The sequence below is a fragment of the Rhinatrema bivittatum genome, chromosome 7 (assembly GCF_901001135.1).
Source record: "Rhinatrema bivittatum chromosome 7, aRhiBiv1.1, whole genome shotgun sequence".
In the NCBI taxonomy this organism is placed as follows: domain Eukaryota; kingdom Metazoa; phylum Chordata; class Amphibia; order Gymnophiona; family Rhinatrematidae; genus Rhinatrema; species Rhinatrema bivittatum.
In genome coordinates this window covers 233,092,206-233,113,663 of record NC_042621.1, presented here as the reverse complement: position 1 = coordinate 233,113,663, position 21,458 = coordinate 233,092,206, and the positions used below count along the sequence as shown (strand labels likewise).

The 21,458-nt window shown below is 45.3% G+C and overlaps 1 protein-coding gene across 2 annotated transcripts in view; it reads left to right on the top strand.

The window, feature by feature from the left end:
- The window catches only part of ADGRA1 (adhesion G protein-coupled receptor A1), a 1,158,413-nt gene that overhangs the window by 367,423 nt on the left and 769,532 nt on the right, over nucleotides 1–21,458 (top strand). For both annotated transcript variants that reach the window (XM_029609977.1, XM_029609976.1), the window contains exon 3: nucleotides 124–195. In XM_029609977.1, the coding sequence (XP_029465837.1) occupies nucleotides 124–195 (72 nt within the window). The remainder of the gene's footprint in view (nucleotides 1–123; nucleotides 196–21,458) is intronic.

Sequence of the window (21,458 nt, the reverse complement as noted above, 5' to 3'; positions counted from 1 at the left end):
TGAGAAGAAAGTGCCTAATGAAAAAAAATGGAATAAATATGGACCTTTTTTATCCTGTGGTTTGCTTATAATACAAGTGCATAACCTGATAATTAATTGCTGCATCTACTGTTATATCTCTAGAGATTTGAAGAATAACTTGATTAGCACCATTGAGCCTGGGGCCTTTCATGGACTCTCAGAACTGAAGCGGCTGTAAGTATTAAATGCATTTGAATTGCACATCATCTTGGTGTTCATACCAACATTATTTCTTTGATTCCATCAGGGAATAATAGTATAAAGATGTCAGCTAAAAGTCTTAGAACTCCTCATTTAGACTTTGATTACTTTCATTCTACTTACAGCACTGAACTTCCTGGTTTCTCCTGCTCAAGGTTTCAGAAAATGTTTTAGGTCATTATATTTATTTAAACTCAATATATTGCTTAACCCATGTGTTCAAGGTGAAGTACAAAATAAAACAATAAAACAAAAATTCACCCTGCCTTCCATCATCAGCACATGACATGTTAGATATTTTAATAAATTAATGAAAGAACTTGAAATTGATTATTTAACTGTATAAGCATTAATATATTTTTAATTCTTCTAAAAAATATTTATATGTAAGAACATAAGAACATAAGAACATGCCATAATGGGTCAGACCAAGGGTCCATCAAGCCCAGCATCCTGTTTCCAACAGTGGCCAATCCAGGCCATAAGAACCTGGCAAGTACCCAAAAACTAAGTATATTCCATGTTATCATTGCTAATGGCAGTGGCTATTCTCTAAGGGGCGGATTTTAAAAGCCCTGCTCGCGTAAATCCGCCCGGATTTACGCGAGCAGGGCCTTGCGCGCCGGTGCGCCTATGTTCCATAGGCCTACCGGCGTGCGCAGAGCCCCGGGACTCGCGTAAGTCCCGGGGTTTTTCGAGGGGGGCGGGTCGGGGGGCGTGTCGGATCGGCGCGGCGTTTTGGGGGCGGGACGCGGCGTTTCGGGGGCGGGCCCGGGGGCGTGGTTTCGGCCCGGGGCGGTCCGGGGGCATGGCCGCGCCATCCGGAACCGCCCCCAGGTCGCGTCTCGGCACGCTAGCGGCCCGCTGGCGCGCGGGGATTTACTTCTCCCTCCAGGAGGCGTAAATCCCCCGACAAAGGTAGGGGGGTCTAGATAGGGCCGGGGGGGGTGGGTTAGATAGAGGAAGGGAGGGGAAGGTGAGGGGAGGGCGAAAGCGAGTTCCCTCCGAGGCCGCTCCGATTTCAGAGCGGCCTTGGAGGGAACGGCGGCAGGCTGCGCGGCTCGGCGCGCGCCGGCTACACGAAATCGGCAGCCTTGCGCGCGCCGATCCAGGATTTTAGCGGCTACGCGCGTATCTACTGAAATCCAGCTTACTTTTGTTGGCGCCTGATGCGCCAACAAAAGTACGCGAAGGCGCGCTTTTTGAAAATCTACCCCTAAGTGAACTTAATAGCAAGTAATGGACTTCTCCTCCAAGAACTTATCCAATCCTTTTTTAAACACCGCTATACTAACTGCACTAACCACATCCTCTGGCAACAAATTCCAGAGTTTAATTGTGCGTTGAGTAAAAAAGAACTTTCTCCGATTAGTTCTAAATTTGCCCCATGCTAACTTCATGGAGTGCCCCCTAGTCTTTCTACTATCCGAAAGAGTAAATAACTGATTCACATCTACCTGTTCTAGACCTCTCATAATTTTAAACATCTCTATCATATCCCCCCTCAACCGTCTCTTCTCCAAGCTGAAAAGTCCTAACCTCCCCAGTCCTTCCCCATAGGGGAGCTGCTCCATTCTCCCCATCATCCTGGCAGCCCCTCTCTGTACCCTCTCCATCACAACCACATCTTTTCTGAGATGCGGCGACCAGAACCGCACACAGCACTCAAGGTGCGGTCCTACCATGAAGCGACACAGAGGCACCACGACACCCTCCGCTCTATTCACCATTCCCCCTCCAACAATTCCCAACATTCTGTTTGCTTTTTTGACTGCCGTAGCAGACCGAACCGACGACTTCAATGCGCCATCCACCATGACGCCCAGATCTCCCTCTTGGGTCGCAGCACCCAACATGGAACCCAACATTGTGTAATTACAGCATGGGCTATTTTTCCCCAGGTGCATCACCCTGCACCTATTCACATCAAATCTCATCTGCCATTTGGATGCCCAACTCTCCAGTATCACAAGGTCCTCCCGCAACCCATCACAACCTGCCCGTGATTCAACCGCTCTGAACAATTCTGTGTCATCTGCAAAGCCGACCATCTCACTCGTCGCATTTCCTTCCAGATCATCCACAAATATATTGAAAAGTAAGGGTCCCAACACAGATCCCTGAGGCACTCCACTGTCCACTCCCCTCCACCGAGAAAACTGTCCACTCAATCCCACTCTCCGTTTCCTGTCCCCTAGCCAGCCTGCAATCCACAAAAGGACATCGCCACCCATCCCATGACCCCCTACCCGTCCCAGAAGCCTCTCATGAGGAACCCCGCCAAACGCCTTCTGAAAATCCAAGTACACCACATCCACTGGTTCACCTTTATCCACGTGTTTATTAACTCCTTCAAAAAAGTGAAGCAGACTTGTGAGGCAAGACTTGCCCTGGGCAAAGCCATGCTGACCTTGCTCCACTAAACCATGTCTTTCTATATGCTCTGTGACCTTGATGTGTAGAACACTCTCCACTATTTTTCCTGGCACTGAAATCAGGCTAACCGGTCTGTAGCCTCCCGGATCGCCCCTGGAGCCCTCCCTAAACATTGGGGTTACATTTGCTATCCTCCAGTCTGCAGGGACAACGGTGATTTTAATGACAGGTTACAAATCTCTACCAATAGGTCTGAAATCTCACCCTTTAGTTCCTTCAGAACTTTGGGGTGCACACCATCTGGTCCAGGCAATTCACCACTCCTCAGCCCATCAATCAGGCCCACCACATCCTCTAGGTTCACCGTGACCTGATTCAGTCCATCCAAATCACCACCCATGAAAACCCTCTCCACTACGGGTACCTCCCCAACATCCTCTTCAGTAAACACCGAAGCAAAGAAATCATTCAATCTTTCTGCGATGGCCCTATCCTCTCCAAGTGCCCCTTTAACCCCTCAATCATCCAACGGTCCAACTGACTCCCTCACAGGCCCTCCGCTTTGGACATATCCAAAAAAGCTCTTACTGTGAGTTTTTGCCTCCACAGCCAACCTCCCCTCAAACTCTCCCTCAGCCTATCTCATCAATGTCCCACATTTAACTTGCCAACATCCATGCTCCATCCCATTTTCCTCTGTTGGATCCCTCTTCCAATTTTTGAATGAAGATCCCTTGGCTAAAATAGCTTCTTTCACTTCCCCTTTCAACCATGCCGGCAATCGTTTTGCCTTCATTCCACCCCTCTTAATGTGTGGATACATGTAGACTGTGCTTCCAGAATGGTATCTTTTAACAATGACCACACCTCCTGGACATCTCCCACCTTCGTAGCTGCTCCTTTCAGTTTTTTTCTAACAATTTCTCTCATTTTATCAAAGTTTCCCTTTTGAAAGTTTAGCACGAGAGCCTTGGATTTGCACACTGTTCCTCTTCCAGTCATTAAATCAAATTTGATCATATCATGATCACCACTGCCAAGCGGCCCCACCACCATTACCTCTCCCACCAAGTCCTGTGCTTCACTGAGAATTAGATCCAAAATTGCTCCCTCTTTCGTCGGTTCCTGAGCCAATTGCTCCATAAAGCCATCATTTATTCCATCCAGGAACATCATCTCTCTAGCGTGTCCCGATGACACATTCACCCAGTCAATACTGGGGCAATCGAAGTCTCCCACCACCACCACCGCACCACCAATCTGGCTAGCCTCCCCAATTTCTCTCAGCATTTCACTGTCCATCTCACCATCTTGACCAGGTAGACGGTAGTACACCCCCATCACTATAGTCTTCCCCGACACACAAGGGATTTCCACCCACAAAGATTCAATATTGTATCTAGTCTCATGCAGGATGTCCATTCTGTTGGACTCCATGCCATCCCGGACACAAAGCGCCACACCTCCTCCCGGGCGCTCCTCTCTGTCATCGCGATACAACTTGTACCCCGGTATAGCACCGTACCATTGGCTATCCTCCCTCCACCATGTCTCTGAGATGCCAATCAAGTCCACATCATCATTCACCACTATACATTCTAATTCTCCCATCCTACCTCCTAGACCTCTGGCATTAGCATACAAACATTTCAAAGTTTGTTTTTTGTTTGTATTTTCATTCTGCTCTTCAATTGAAAGGGATAAGTTGGACTTTTTAGCTCAGATGAGTTTTCAGTTACAGGCACTTGGACTATCCTTCTAATTATTGGAACCTCACTATCGGGATGCCCCAATTCCAATGCATCACCAGTATCCCCCCGAAGACACCTCTTTCCGAACCATGCGCCGCTGAGCGACCATCGGCCCTCCCCTCCACCCCAGTCCAAAAGCTGCTCCATCCCCCCCCCCCAAAGGCCAGTGCCAGCAGTCTGGCTCCATCAGAATATCAAAGGAACACTCGTGCATTATCTAACAAAAAATACTTTTACAGTGTTTTACCCAAAACCTTAAAACAATTATTTATTCTTAACACTGATAAAGATAACATCATAGCTATTGAATACAAAAATGACTTGGCAACTTAGTATGCTTAATAGAATCCTTACATACTTATATTACACTCGGAAATCCACACATATCTCTAATTTAATATTTCAGTATGGTATGTTCCGATAGCTCAGATTGTCCAAATAACCAGAAAGTGGTAACTATAGATGTGGGTATCCCAAAATTGCATTCAAAGAAGTCTTTTTCTTAAGGTAGGTCCAGCTCAGTCCTCAACAAAGGCCCTTGCTTCACTGATAGTTGGCTTTAGCAGGAGGATAAGATGTTTATATTCCATATGAAATGCTGTCATATTGAACATGTAAAACTTAATTACAAAGATTCACATGGGCATACTTATGAATACCTTTTCTTCATACCTGTTTCAATGAGGGCACTGTGGTTTGCATGCTATTTATTTATTTCTCAGTTCTTCTATACCACACATACAGCAGGCTGACCAGGGCAGTTTACAACATACAGTATAACATTGGTAATAATATAGAAACATTATTAAAAACCTACAATCTTATCAGCATTATGTAGATGGGCACATTGAACTCACAGTGGGGTTTGGGGAGGGGGGGATGTTACATACACAGTCAGATAAATTAACTACAAATGTAATACCACTGAAGAATTTCTGTCATTCAAATCGATGAAAGGTAAAACAAGAGGAGCTGATTTGCACAATGCAGTCTACACAGCATTATCATGCATTACTCTACCCTCATTTCCATGAACTCCTCCCTTTTGCATACTAAATGTTAAATTTACATACTAAGGCGTGTTGCGCTAGTTATGACACACATTAGAGCCATTTGACATGCGTTTGAGCCCTAACGCATTTTGATGAATAACCCGGTAACTTTGCTACCTGGACTGTGTCTGAATTATAGACTCAATGTATCTCTGTGCTTGTTGTATGTCAAATGCATTTACATGGGATATTCAAACATTACTTACAGAAATGTGTGTCATGAATGCCGTTTCTTCAAAACTCCTTTAATGATAGTACTGTTTACAATTTTTGAAATACATTTTAACAAAAGCAATTTTTGAACCTCAAGGAGATCAAACTCAAAATTTTTCTTTACTAAGAAAAGAAATGGATATTAAGTGATAGCGCCACTAGCACTTGACAGTACCTTAGCCTTCCTTCTGCATGATGAATCTTTCAGGAACTGACAACGAGGCTGATCATCACTGCACCTCTAGGGCTTTTAAAACATTTATGAAACCAGCTGGGGCGGAATGAAACCGTGCACAAAAAAAATCAAATGAGGCTGAATGACCCTGACTTCAGCTGGAATGAGCTTTATGTAGGCTGAGTGCTTCATAGGAAAGTCTCCCATTCCATCAATTTAATCCTTCTGGGGACATGGTGTGCGAAGAATAAATGAAAAATTGCTCTCCATGTTGATCTAGCAAGTGAGCACGTTCATGTCAATGTTTAACTAAAGGGGAGTCCTGCTTGTTAGTACGTATGCAACTTTTATGCTGTATGATCCGGGTTTTCATGGATTATTTTGTTTGACCAAGGTACAATTTTTTGCAGGGGAATTGGATGGCATACACAACTTGCGGTGTGTTGCAGTTGAAATGACCTCTTAATGTGTAAACAATGGGTAAATGGGGGTGCTGAAAAGAATTAATATGAAAAACATTTTCACATACAACACAATGGTTACAGGCAAACTGACCATTGTCTGCGGCAATTCCTATTTTGCCTTGACAGGTATACCTGTTACTAATCTGTTGTCAAGAAGGGGGTGTTTAGTGTGCCCTTGGGCCTCAGCCCGACCCCAGACGAGTCCAGGACCGGACCGAGGTTTGACGGCGTGTTCCACCATGGCTGACGTTCTGACCCTTTGCCAGGCCGGCAAGCTCCCATGGCCAATAACATGATGATGTTGGAATGTGAATGGTCCTCCGACCATTCCGAGCCCTTTCGGACCTGCTTCATGGAACAGCATGGAACAGCAGGCCTGGCCTGAGGGCGAGGGCAGACAGGCCTTGACATGAAGACATGACAGCAGGATCGATGCAACGGCATCGCGGACGAAGACATGACGGCAGGATCGATGCAAGGGCATCGCGGATGAAGACTTGACACCAAAGCTGATGCGAAGACATCACGGACCAGTGGTCGATGCGACGGCATCCTGGACTAGGGTCAATGTGACGACATCAGGAACAAGACATGATACCAAGGGTGATGCAATGGCATCCAGGACGAGACAAGGTACTGACGAAGTCCAGATGAGAAGCTGGGTGGAAGGACATTGGTACTGTCTCTCAGGGCACCCTACTCAGCACACCCACGGGACTGAGTTGCGGACCACCTTGTCCCACTGCGCGCCCTACACAGCCCGAGGAGGCTGGTCATGGACCACGCTGTGAGCGAGACAAGCGCAGGGAAGGATCCAGTCGAAGCAGAACTCCAATGATGGAGCCGATGTCGTCCGAAGCTCCACCAATGGCTGGCAGGACATGACGGCTAAGGAGCACAGGACACCAGTCCACCTGCAGGCTAGTCCATACTTGGGCACACTTCATGCGAGGGACCCCCGGCCTAACAAGTACCAGAAGGCTCAAGAGCACTGAAGACGAAGACACAGGAGCAGGACATCAAGGAACCTGGAACATCAGGAGACGGAAGATCAAAGCGAGACACCAGGACACCTGGACGGGGTCCTCAGGCACGAACATGACTTGGCATGACGAGACGAAGCAACAAGAACTCCATGGAGAAGACAAGGAAGACCTGACGGAGCTCTGGCAGGTAGGAGCCTCCAGAGTGAAGCAACTCCGATGCAAGGCAAAGACGGACTGACGGAGCAGCCCTTTATAGGGCTGAAGCAGAAAGTCCACTCCCTAAGTGGGGTCAGCCACACTTCCTGTGACTGGCCCTTTAAATCCTGAAGAGAGGCGTGCGCCGGCGCCTAAGGAGCAGGAAGCTGGCTGTGCCGGACCGCGGATAGCGGCCTGCACAGTCATCGACGTAAAGAGAGGCAGGGCTGAGCCTGAGACGCAGGCCCGACGTAGGCAGTGGCTCCAGCCGCTGCAGGAGACCCTGGGGGCGGCTCCTGCCGCTAATCCAGCCCGGGGATGCGGCCTCCTGGTCGCAAAGATGTCATGAAGGCCGGCAGCGGCTCCAGCCGCAAAGATGGGAGGAAGTCCGCGACTCCAGCCGCAGTGAGGGAGGATATCTGGGGCGGCCTCCAGGCCACGTGGGCAAGGCAAGACCGCGGCTTCGGCCATGCAGGCAGGCCAGACGTCTGTGTCCATGCTGCATTGGGTGAAGCAGAAAACAGCAAGGGTGAGTGCCTGCTCGCGAGGGTCCCACGGGCAGAAGGATTCATAACATCTGTGTCTCAGATTTCTCCCTCACATGCAGGCAAAAAGAGGTTTACTTTGAAAGGTATTGTGCAGTTACAGCGCATTACAATATTTTAAAAAGATTTTTTTGGACAACATGAGATTTGTTAGAAAAAGGTAGGATACAAACGGCGCTGTCCGTAGCTGGTTGGCGCTGTGTCTGAAGCAGAAGGTCTCTATTAGCGAATAACCCTCATTTGAACATAAGTCATGTGGAGATTTCGAGGATGGCAAGTGTAAAAGTGTCATGATGATCGCAGGTCATGGAACACCCCCTCAGGAGCAGGGCAGGGCTGGACTGGGATTTATCTTCTGCCTAGCCAGCCCCCTCCCTTGCTGGTTAAGCCTTTGGTTTCTGGGGGCCAGTAGGGCTTGGCTTTAGCAGCTGAAGAACATGATGTGAGTCTGGGCAGGAACTGGACTAGGCAGATTTGACAAGCCTGGACAAGATGGACAAAAAGGACTGGGCAGAGATATACTGGAACTGGAGGTCTGGGTACTGGAACAGGCAAGGAGCTGAGGACTGGGTACTAAAACAGGCTGGACAAAACTGGGCAAGCTGGACAGCCTGGAAAGGATACGAAGCAGGGACTTTGACTGAATACAGACACAGGCTGGGCTGGATGCTGAGCAGGGAGTGGGACCGGATACAGACTGCGGCAAGACAATGCAATGGCAAGGCAGGGAATGGAAACCAGGGACTGGACTGGGCAGGGCAGGACAAGACCAGGCAAGGAAATGAATAGACAAGGCAGACAAGGACAACACAGAACCGAGACCTGAAGGCAACAAGCAGGAGGCCCTTAGGCCACTAAAAGAAGGCCCATTAGACAAGAAGTGGCCTGGATAGGCTACAAGGCAAGGCACAAGGTGAGAGGAGGCCTGGAGGCCACGAAGCAAAGTAAAGCCTGAACAGGTGAATAGGCATACAGCAAGGTACAAGGTAACAGAAGGCCCGGAGGCCACAAGGCAAAGAGAGGCTTAGATAAGCTGCAGAGCAAGGTACAAGGTAACAGAAGGTCCTGTACAGAGGCTGCAAGGTATGGAGCCAGGTCAGAGAGCCAAGGGTGACTCCATGAAAAAGCATCAAAGGTTCTGACAAGGCTGGCTTAAGTAGCTCAGGAACTGCTTAGTCAGGTGGTCAGTGAGGAGGTGGTTAAGGCAGCTAGGAACAGAGCTTGCTGGAGGCCTCTGCTGGTGGGGGAGGCATCATAGTAGACAGAATTAGGGCACGGTGAGGCTGTAGAAAAGAGTGAAACCGTGACAAAAATGTGTTTCTGTCAGTTGCCTTGGTGAATATGGTCCTGGTGAATTTATCTTGTTTGTAAACAAATAGATCCAAAAGAGATATATGTGAGTGATGGTGATGAATGGTGAATTGCAGATTCTGGTCCTGAGTGTTAATCCAGGATTCAGAAGAACATAGATTCTCTTCAGTTCTCATCCAAAGAAAAAATATTTAATCTATAAAGCATACCTGAATTGGAACCCACGTCAAAAAGGAGAGGGATAAATGTGGATTTCTTCAAATTGGGATATGTAAAGACAGGCCAGCTAGGGGGCATGGAAGTCCCCATGGCTGTGCCTTTAATTTGCCTGAAAATTTGATCATTTAACACAAAAGTTTTTTAATGCAGAGTCCGTCAATCAAACCACAAAATCACTCAACCTTACTGTAAAATCATTCATTTTTAAAATATCATAGATAATTTTCAGTGCTGCATCCTGTGGCACATTGCTGTACAAGGCTGTCATGTCCACCGTAACAAGATACCATGGTTCATCCTAGATTAGGCAAGCTTTGAGTAGTTGGATGAAATGGGAGGAATCTCTAAAGTAAGAAAGAATCTTTGGAATTAATGGCTGTAAAAATGAGTCAACATATTTAGACAAAGGCTCAAGGACTGACTGTAATGAATCAGCTCCCGAGGAGAGAGGAGTTAGCAATCTTGTTATAAATTGACTCCTGTAGAGGGAGGAGTTAACAATCTTGTTATGCATCAGCTCTCAAGGAGGGAGGAGTTAGCAATCTGTAATGAATCTGCTAGGAAGTTAGCAATCTTGTTGTGAAAGCTCTGTGTTAGAGCTGGGAGTAGCAATCTATTATGAATCTGTTGCTGAAGACTCCTGATAAGGAAGGAGTAGCAATCTGTTACTAGTGGAGTGCTTGGAGAGGGTACCCAGCTGTAGAAGAATGTAGATAGGTGGATCCTTGGGCCGATGACAACGCCCCCAGGAGGATGTCCTGAGAGGGACCACCGGCTAGGCTTGGGTATGGAGACAGACACAGATAATTCTTTTATTAGACAGGTTAGTAGAACCACCAGATGTGGCAGTAGTGAGCTGATATGCCCAGCAAGGCTGAAGTCCCTCAGGTACTGGAACAGCCATCCCAGGGGGGCTGAGCTGTAGAGATACTATAGATAGTGAGTAGACAGGGAATGCTGTGTTCATAGCCAGAACTAGATGACAAAATTCACATAAGGTCTTCAAGAAGCTCAGTAGCTGGAAAGGGTTAGGCCCTCGAGGAGCGAGTACCTGGTTCCAGGGAAAGCTCTGAGAGAACAATGGTAACTCACAAATGTCTGTATCTGCGATAGCATCCAGGCAGTAGAGAATCTTCAGGGTGTTCAGGAACATGGGCCCTCAAGGAGCGAGTACCGGTTCCTATCGGCAATCTGAAATAAAGAAAAGAGAGCGAGGCCCCCGAGGAGTGGGTACCCCTGGTAAGTCCGAGGAGGCAGAGTAGTTTGGACGAATCCTTGCCCTTTCTAACTTGATCTGTTAGTGTTTACTGAGATCTTTTATATTGGAAGCGGATGACGTCAATTCAGGGGGACGCCCCCGAGGTTCGCGTCCTTGCTGGTACATCAATTGGAGCACGCGTGCGCGCGCGCCCTACGTCATCAGGAACATGGCAGATCCGCAGCATCATGCCGGTCCAGGGATGCCGGAGGGAGAAGGCAGGAAGACACCGCGGCTGCTAACCATCTATCAGACCCAGAGAGAGTCACCACAGAGGTAAAGAGGGCAGAGAGAGGGCGTCGAGCAGCAATGGTCGCAACACTGACCCAATACTAGAAATTATTGGGCATCCTGAAGGTGCCACCAAAGACTTGTGAATTTTTGGAACTAGATAAAAGACTGGGATACTAGGGGAATGTTCTGCAAGAAAAGCATAACATGAGATATGTTTATTTGCTAAACCCATATTTAATAATTGTATGATCTATGTCTGAATTAATTTTGTGGGTTCTTCCTGCAAGGGCAAATAAAAATGAGAGTTGGACAATCGACTCACTGCTTCTGCATTGTAGGCACTGGTGTCCCTAACCATGATGCCACCTCCTTTATCTGCTGGGCGAATCATGATGGTGGAATCTGAATTCAGAGCTTTCAGGTTCTTTTCTCCCTAAAAGTCAGATTCTCTAAGGGAAGGGGGGGGGGGGGGATGTAGTTTATCTAGTACTTCAATGTCCTTCATGATCAGCCTTTGAAAGTTTGCAATTAGAGTTTGTTGAGGTGTCTTGGAAAAGTATTGAGCTATTTTCAATTGCCAAAAAAAATTAAATAGCTGGACCTGAATCTGAAATGTGTCATAATATTTGGTAAGAATGAATGAAAGTCCTTTTTCTAAAATATTAAGTTCATCAACAGTCAGTGCCCAAGATTAACAAACTGAACACCATTTTTGTGACTACTGATTGGATTGGGTAACCCTCTCTTCTTGCATATACTATTATTGTGTTCTTGGATGAGAATTGCCTAGATTGTGTCCTGGTGGTGGTTCTCTGCATTATACAGTGCTAGTTAAAAAATCTGATAGCCTGATTGGCTCCAATGGGCCTGCAGGCAAGTTAGAGGAAACTGATTTAGAATAATTCTTTTTATTAGGAAAATAAGGAATATCTTCCTCTGATGAATTGCTAGAGGATGTATCAAAGTTTTGAGTCCTCTGAGTAGTTCTGTTTTTAACCATCAAAGGATAAACATATCCACCGGTAAAGTCGCTATCATCCCTATGGCATTCTCTGATGTTTGAACCTTTCAAATCATTCCAGAATTTCTCTATGGAATCTGTATATGCAGATAATTGTGTAGTAAAGTTTCCAATCAGCAAACTTCTTTGAAAGCAATGTTGGGATACTGACATCTATAGTAACCACTTTCCGGTTATTTGGACAGTCTCAGCTATCAGAACATACCATACTGAAATATTAAGATATGTGTGGATTTCAGAGTGTATGTAAGGATTCTATTAAGCACACTAAGTTGCCAAGACATTTCTGTACACAATAGGTTTGATTTATCTTTATCAAGCTACAACAGCAAGAGGAAATGTGGGAAAAAAGGATTCGCACTCACAAAGCGGGGAGTAGCTGGCTTGTTACGGCGGTTACTACCCCAAACCAAATAAGCCTGATACTTCACTTTCAATGCATATCCAGCATAGCTCTTTGCTTCAACGGCAGGGGAGAAGAAAAACTGATACTTCACGCATATCCAGCATAGCTCTCTGCTTCAACGGCAGGGGAGAAGAAAAACTGATACTTCACGCATATCCAGCATAGCTCTCTGCTTCAACAGCAGGGGAGAAGAAAAAAGGATTCGCACTCACAAAGCGGGGAGTAGCTGGCTTGTTACGGCAGTTACTACCCCAAACCAAATAAGCCTGATACTTCACTTTCAATGCATATCCTGCTTCAACGGCAGGGGAGAAGAAAAACTGATACTTCACGCATATCCAGCATAGCTCCCTGCTTCATCGGCAGGGGAGAAGAAAAACAACCAATAAGGGCTGAATAACACAGTCTGGGTAAAACAAATAAGCATGGGTGTAACTTGCTTATTGCGGCGGTTACTTCCCCTACTACCCATAACTAATCAAGCTAGATATTTCACTTGGATGCAGCTCCATCACTGCTCTCTACATTAATGGTGGGGGTGGAAGGGAAATAGAACCAAAGAGCTAAGAGAAACAGATAAGTATGAGAAAAAAAATGTGAAGCTTGCTGGGCAGACTGGATGGGCCGTTTGGTCTTCTTCTGCCGTCATTTCTATGTTTCTATGTTTCTATTATTGATTGTTTTAAGGTTTTGGGTAAAACACTGTAACAGTATTTTTTGCTAGATAATGCATGAGTGTTCCTTTGATATTCTGATATAGTGATACATGAATACTTAAATCAGTTACTTTATCTTCCTACACTTTTCTATTTTATGTACTATATACGTATATATATATATCTGATGTTCAAAATATATGTGACAGTGCAAAGACACTACCTAAATCTTCAGAAGACCATGTATTTCTGGCACAGTATACCTTTTCAGGGATAAAGTCGTCCTGTGCCATATATCATATCTTTTGGTCATGAACCAGAAAAGTCATTCTGTCACAGAAATACATAGCTTTCTAAAAGATTAAAGCTGTGTTTTTGAATGTTATATATTATTAAATTGATAGGCATTCCATTACTTCTTTAGGGATCTATTTATAAAAACATTTTAAAAACAAGCATTACTATCCCATGACAAACAGTAATTCAATCCCACATTTGCACTAGTAGCACATATTTTCATAGTTCAGACCATGCAAACATTACAAGTGGTAGCAACAAACACATATTAATGGAACACTGAGCAGCTAGCCTCCAGTGTTATTCTCTCCTATCTCCCTCTACAAGGCAAGTCCACTCCTCTCCCCCAAGAAACACACAGAAGATACTCCCCTTCTCTTTAACCTACTCCTCCTTTATTTCAGCAATGATACCCTTCCATCCCATCATGTCCCACCTCCCAGGTCCCCACTCTACCCCTCCTAGAATCTCGTCTTACTCCAAGAACCAGTCTCAGGGTTTCCAGGGCAGAATAAATCCAGTCATTCCTGTCTCACTGACATCAAAATTCAAAATCTTTATCAATGACTATATTCTAGGAGGTTCATATTCAAGAGATTTGCCCAGCTAATTTGGGAGTTAACCAAACAAACTGTGGGTTTGAAAAATCTCACTGCACTGACTGCCTCTGATTTATTTGAGTGTTTAGACAGATAAAACTTACCCAGATAAACCAGAGGTATCCCAGGGACATTCTGGGATAGAGCTAAGTTATCCATATAACTTAGCTGAATAATACTGAAATTCACTGCTATCTGGCTAAGTTATCCAGATAACTTTAGTTATACTAAAGTACTGTTCTAAAATTAGCCTGATAAACTTACCTGTCTAACTTTGCATTTAACTGGGTATACTCAGCGATATGACTTTTCTGCTGAGTATCCAGCTTACGTTAACTGGGTAGGTTTATCCAGTTAACATATCTAGACAGTCAGTGGCTGAATATGGACCTCTAAATATAAAATACGTCAGCAGTGTAGGTGCACGAATTCTAAGCGACAGGATCTCTGTTATAAAATCAAGTTGCTACCCATGACATATAACTCCTACTGTTTTATTTTATCAGTGAAATGAACCAGTAAATTTTGCCAGTCAACAATCATCTGAAACAAGAAACATGTGGACAAAGCCCACATATTATAGCATTTGTAATAAAGTATCTTCTTTGAATACAGTGTTGACTGTTAATGCACTTTTAAAACAGAGTGTAAGCATTAATGTCAAAATAAATTATGTCCAAGTCCCCTCTTCTCTAAGGTCTGTGGATACAGCCAGGACTGCAAAATCCAGTTCTGTAGAATTCCGTGGTACATGTGGAATCAAGGACAGCCAAGGGCCAGACGTGGTGGGCAGCAGCGAACGGTAGAGATGTGCTTTCGTTTGAAATGACACAGACAATGTCAATGACATTATCTGTATCATTCTATGTTGTTATAATAAGAGACAACAAAAAAACCCCATGAAATTTTGTTTTTGTTTTTTTGTTTTTAGTGTTCACAAATTCAAAATAATATGTACTAATTGAAATAGTGCACACTAAATTTAAACAGTCTCCGCTGAGATGGTAAATTTCAAACTGACACCAGGGCTGTGGCCATTTTATAACACACGCATGCATATGCATGTATTATACAATAGTTTGGTCCAAGAAAACAAAGACTGATAAGAGCAGAGACTGCAGTTTGAACGCTGATTCACAAGACGAACCTTTTAAGTTCAGGTTGTTCTTGTATTGCTGACATACAACCATTGTTCACTGGAAGAAACAACATCACTGGTTTCACTCATGAATGGATTGGTTGAGCCCCTGAGGCAGCGGCTGTAGAGCTGCGAAACTCGGCCTGAGTCGGGCAATTTTATGAATACGTCTCTGCATCAATAAAGAATTGGAAAAAGATCAAGGCATCTATTCTTTTGTGTTTACCTGACTACTTTATACATGTCCGCCAGATTTTAATGGGTGTGCGCACATCCTGCTTCTACCATTTAAATCAGGGGATGTTAAACGTGGTGCTCGCCGACACCATTGCCAATTAAACTAGTTCATCCCTAGTTTACACAGTTAAGGGGTAGATCCTCCAAACCTCCCCCCCTCCCAGTTTAATATTCTTCACTTCCCTTCCCTCTGTTAGCCTCAGCCCTTAAAACCCCATAGATCTGCCTATTTTACTTTATTTTGTAACTTACACCTCCTCCATACGCGGCAGGGGAATTTGGCATGTGCCAAGGCGCATTTGTGTTTAGACACCCATCTCATGGCCAGGCTCCACCCAGACCATGCCCAAGCCCTGCCCCTTTTTGAAAACTTTTGAGATGTGCACACTGCGGGAGATACTCGCGTATCCCGGTGGCTTTTAAAATCTTCTCCCCGTGCGCGAGCCCAATTTATTTTTGCATCCCCTAATTAATCCATGCGACGGGCTTTTAAAATTCACCTTTAACTCAAGTAGTGCCTAATAAATCAAATAGCATACACTAACTGAAATAATGCACACTATTTTGAGTTTGTGCACAGTAATTTCAACTAGTGGGCATTAAAATTTTAAATTGAAAATTTTAAAAACTGAAACTAGAGAAAATGGAAATAAAACATGAAATGAAACATTTTGCTATGCAACACCCTACTGAATGGGTATGCGTGTGGTTGTACCCCTCCCCCCCCCCCCTGCACTGATCTGGCAGGCAGAAAGGCTGCAGTAGTTCCTTAGATCACATCCTCCTCCTCCTCTGCTGTCTGGGGTCCCATAGGTTCTTTGAACCATGTTTGACTATAGTGAACCTTGTTTCAAATTGCCAATCAGATCCTGGGTGGCAGAGGAGGAGAATACAGAAATGGGGTTGAGAATTGGCATGGTGGGGGGGGAGTGAGAATGAGAAGGATGAATTAACAGGGAGAAGGATGAATTGGCAAGGAGGATGTGAGAAGGAAATTGGCAGGGAGGTTAAAAGGGATGAATTGGGGAGTAGTAGGGTTTAAGAGTAGGGCTGGATTGAATGAGACTGTAAGACTGGGAGAAAGAGTTAGAAGGGATTGGCACAGAGAAGCAACTGAGAGAGGTGATGGGGACAGGTTGAGGCAGGAGAAAGGTGATGGGGTGGGTGGAGAGTGTGTATATGAAAGGAGCTGGTTTAGTGGGTAAGCGAGTAGGGGAAGAAAGAGGTGTGAGCTTGTAGGAAAGAGAGGGGTGATTATTAGGGATGTGAATCGTTTTTTGACGATTTAAAATATCGTCCGATATATTTTAAATCGTCAAAAAATCGTTAGGGCCACGATACAATACCAATTCCCCCGATTTATCGTTAAAAAATTGTAAATCGGGGGAAGGGGGAGGGCAGGAAAACCGGCACACTAAAAACCCCTAAAACCCACCCCCGACCCTTTAAATTAAATCCCCCACCCTCCCGAACCCCCCCCCCAATGCTTTAAATTACCTGGGGATCTGGCGGTGGTCCAGAACGGCGGCGGTCCGGAACGGCCCCCTCAATAGAATCGTGTTGTCTTCAGCCGGCGCCATTTTTCAAAATGGCCGCCGCAAAATGGCGGCGGCCATAGACAAAAACGATTCGACGGAGGAGGTTGTTCCGGACCCCCGCTGGACTTTTGGCAAGTCTTGTGGGGGTCAGGAGGCCCCCCCAAGCTGGCCAAAAGTTTCCTGGGAGTGCAGCGGGGTTCCGGGAGCGATTTCTTGCCGCAAATCGTTTTCGTATGGAAAATGGCGCCGGCAGGAGATCGAGTGCAGGAGGTTGTTCAGCGGCGGTCCGGAACCCCCGCTGAGCAACCTCCTGCAGTCGATCTCCTGCCGGCGCCATTTTCCGTACGAAAAAGATTTGCGGCAAGAAATCGCTCCCGGAACCCCGCTGGACTCCCAGGAAACTTTTGGCCAGCTTGGGGGGGCCTCCTGACCCCCACAAGACTTGCCAAAAGTCCAGCGGGGGTCCGGAATGACCTCCTCCGTCGAATCGTTTTTGTCTATGGCCGCCGCCATTTTGCGGCGGCCATTTTGAAAAATGGCGCCGGCTGAAGACAACACGATTCTATTGAGGGGGCCGTTCCGGACCGCCGCCATTCTGGACCACCGCCGGATCCCCAGGTAATTTAAAGCATTTGGGGGGGGGGGGTTCGGGAGGGTGGGGGATTTAATTTAAAGGGTCGGGGTGGGTTTTAGGGGGGTTTAGTGTGCCGGCTCACGATTTTAACAATTTTTCACGATAGTTTACACACCCAAACGGCAACAATACGATTCCTTCCCCCTCCCAGCCGAAATCGATCGTTAAGACGATCGAGTACACGATTCACATCTCTAGTGATTATATCTGTGAATGATAGAGGGGTAGGCACTAAGCAGGAGTGATGATTGTGTGTGCATGGATGAGAGAGAGAGGGTACGGATGCTGGGGATGGGGTAAGTGAGAGAAAAGATTGATGCTGGGGAGTAGGAAAGGGATGAACAATGCTGGGGGTGGGAGAGGAAGTCAGAGAGAGAGAGGGGATCTGCACCTGTGTATGCGTATATGAGAGAGAAAGGGGATTTGCATCAGATGGAGGAGGGGGTAAGAGAGGAGCTCCTCCGTCACCCTGTCACAGATCCCCACTCACTTCACCCTTCTTTCCTCCATTCCTTATTATCCTTTCCTCAGTCCCTGATACCCCAATCCCATATCTCCCATTCTCTCTCAATCCCAGGATCTCCCCATTTCCTACACTTTTCTCCTTTCTCTCCACATCTCCCCTCCTCCCCTCCATCTCCACCTTCTCTCTAATCCTTTCTTCTCTCCATCTCTCTTCTTCTTTTCACAGATATCCCATGTTTATTTATTTATTTAAATGTTAATATACTACCTGTAAAAATTCTCCAAGGAGTATACAACAGTAAAGCATGCATTATAAAATAACATACAATTAAAAGTTACCATAAAACAGGACTAAACAAACTGGTTAAGCCAGGCTGGTTGAATAATGATACCCAAAGCCAGAGAAAGGGCACAAACCTGCTTTATATAGCAAAACTCAATTTAACAATCAAATGCCTGAATAAATAGCCAAACTTTTACAACCTTTCTAAACTTCGAACAATTTAACCTGGCACAAATGTCTGGGGGAAGAGAGTTCCATAGGCCTCAATAGGACCTAGAGGGTAACCTCATGCCTAACCGCTGAGGAAGAGGGGATTTTAGTAAAATAAAAAACCTGTTTGGAATGATCTCAATGTGTAAATTGATGAGTAAGGAATCAGAAATTTAGACAAATACAACGGAGCACCTGAATGAACAGCACGAAAAGTTAAACCCAGGATTTAAATCTGATACAACACATCACTGGCAGCCAATGTAACTGTTGCAAAACAGGGGTCACATGATCATGTTTATCTAAACCATAGCAATCCCGCCCCCCCCCCTCCCTTCCCTGCACCAATCAATAAGGCTGTTTTCCTTCGCCCAAAAAAACTCAAAGGAGAAAATAAATTACCTTGGCACATAGAAAAGGTGAGCAAACAACTTTATTTTTATAAGGTAAAATAAAATGTAAACTGTTGTATAATTATACAAATATGCCGTAAAATTGACACAGCATCTCAGAAACTTTGAAGCAGAATTTTCTAACTCTTGGTACAGAATCTACCCCTGAACTGCCACAGGAACCTGGGGGCTACGTCCATATTTTGCCTTCCCCATAACCAGTGCATTTTCTACAGAACTGATAGTGAAGCGAGTTCTACATAATAATATCAGTCCAAAATATCTGCATCAATCACAGCCTCTGAGTTAGGCTCACAGATTCGGCAGCGATCATTAACTTTGTCACAGAAACTAGGGGAGTCAGCAAAATGTATCAGATGCATAATTTGATATAACACCATAGAACCACTGGCATACTTTGTCATAGTCACACACAAACACAGGACCTTTCATGCAGTGCCTGATTCACTAAGTTTTTTTTTTTTTCCCATGGACGTAGAGAAAAGCTTCAGTAAATCAGGTCCATAATTTTTTCATGTTGACACACTGCTTCTCTGTCAGTCTCTTTCCTATGCTATCTCATACAGTTTCTATAACACACAATCTCATATAGCCTTTGCCATACATACTTACAAAACGATTGGCTAAAAGTGAGTATCTATTCTCCTCTTCTTCTTTCCTCCTTTCCTTATTCCTTCTATGCCTCCAATAAACTAATTGGCAGCTCCTTTTTCTCCTCACCAAATATCTGTTCCCCCCAAATTTACCTTCAGCTCCTAACCTCATTTCAGCTTTCATCCTTCTCTTTTTCCCCTTCCTTTTTGCATTCTTTTTCTGAAATAATCTATACCCCCTTGGGCGAAACAGAAAAAGGAGAGCCTGAGTAGCTGTCATGAGGCTAAAGCAAGAAAAAAACTCTCTCCTTCTTTTGAGGTGCTAGTATTTATTTATTTAAAGTTTTATTTAAAGATTCTTGTATACTGTCGTTCAAAATATACATCACAACGGTTTACATGTTAGAAAATCATAAAATCAAAATAAAATATCTAAAAGGTACACTAACATATGATAAAATAAAATTGTTGATAAATTATTAATAAATGAACATAAAACAACGATAAAAATAATGCTTCTCTATACCAATTAGTCCTTTTTTTAAAGATAATCAACATAAGCCTGTTAAAAGGGATGAACTGGGGAGTAGTAGGGTTTGAGAGTAGGGCTGGGTTGAATATCCTGATAGCCAATAACAGAAAAATATTCAGTCTTTTATTATAAGATGTATTATAACTGGAGTAGTGCTTACCAAACAACGTAGAGTAAATGCCAGCTCAGTTCTTCTGAGCCATTACACTTAGGGGCAGATTTTAAAACCTTGCGCGAGCGCGAACAAAAGTACGCTGGATTTTATAAGATACGCGCGTAGCCTATAAAATCCGGGGTCGGCACGTGCAAGGGGGTGCACATTTGTGCAACCTGTGCGCGCCAAGCCCAGCGCGCGCTGCCTGTTCCCTCCGAGGCCGCTCCGATTTCGGAGCGGCCTCGGAGGGAACTTTCTTTCGCCCTCCCCCTACCTTCCCCTACCTAACCCATCCACCCGGCCCTATCTAAACCCCCCCCCCTTACCTTTGTCGGCAAAGTTACGCCTGCCGGCTGGCTGCCCCACGCCATGGTCCGGTCCCGGGGGCTGTTCCGGAGGCCGCGGCCACGCCCCCGGAACGCCCCCGGGCCGAAACCACGCCCACGTTGCCACCCCCGAAATACCACGCCCCGCCCCCGAAACGCCGCACCCCGCCCCCGAAACGTCACGTCATCCCGACACGCCCCGACACGCCCCGACTTACGCGCGCCGGCGGCCTATGCGCACGGGCCTTTGAAAATTCGCCCCTTAGTTAAATAGATCACTGCTGCCTCTAATTTACACATCAGTGAGTTAGTTTGTTTGTTGGCATTATAATTTAATTTCATATAAGCTAAAAGGACTGTAAATCATAAGATTTCTTGTAAATTGAACCTGAAAGGCAGAAATAAAACTCTGTGTTGACTCTTAACATACTTTTTGATCTTTAACATACTTTGCAGTCTTTAACATATTTTGCAGTATTTTTCACTGCCTTGGCTATTCCTGCAAGTCTGATTAGTGCACTCTCATTGCTGTAATTATAATTAATTCTTCACTGCCATCAAACTACATGTAACCAGATAACTAAAACAAACCTAACCGTATATATTTGAATATAACTGGTTAGTTGTTTTTTGTTTTGGTTTTTTTTTTTAATTATCTGGCTTTGTGTGGCCAGATAACTAGCTCCTTAACTGGATATCTTCAAATATGTGCTCTATTATCTTCCTCCCCCCCCCCCCAATTGAATATATAGCCATTTCAGGCCTTACACCTCCCACCCTCTAAACCCCTCCAAAATTAAATTATCATGTTCCTGGGTCTGCAGATCAGGCCCTCCCTCCCATCCCTTCCCTGGTTCTCTATAAAAGTCCCCCCCCTGCTCACAGTGGCAATGCCCTGATTTGCACTCACTGCCTCCACCCCCTACCCCTCCAGATACCAAAAAAATCTTTTGCA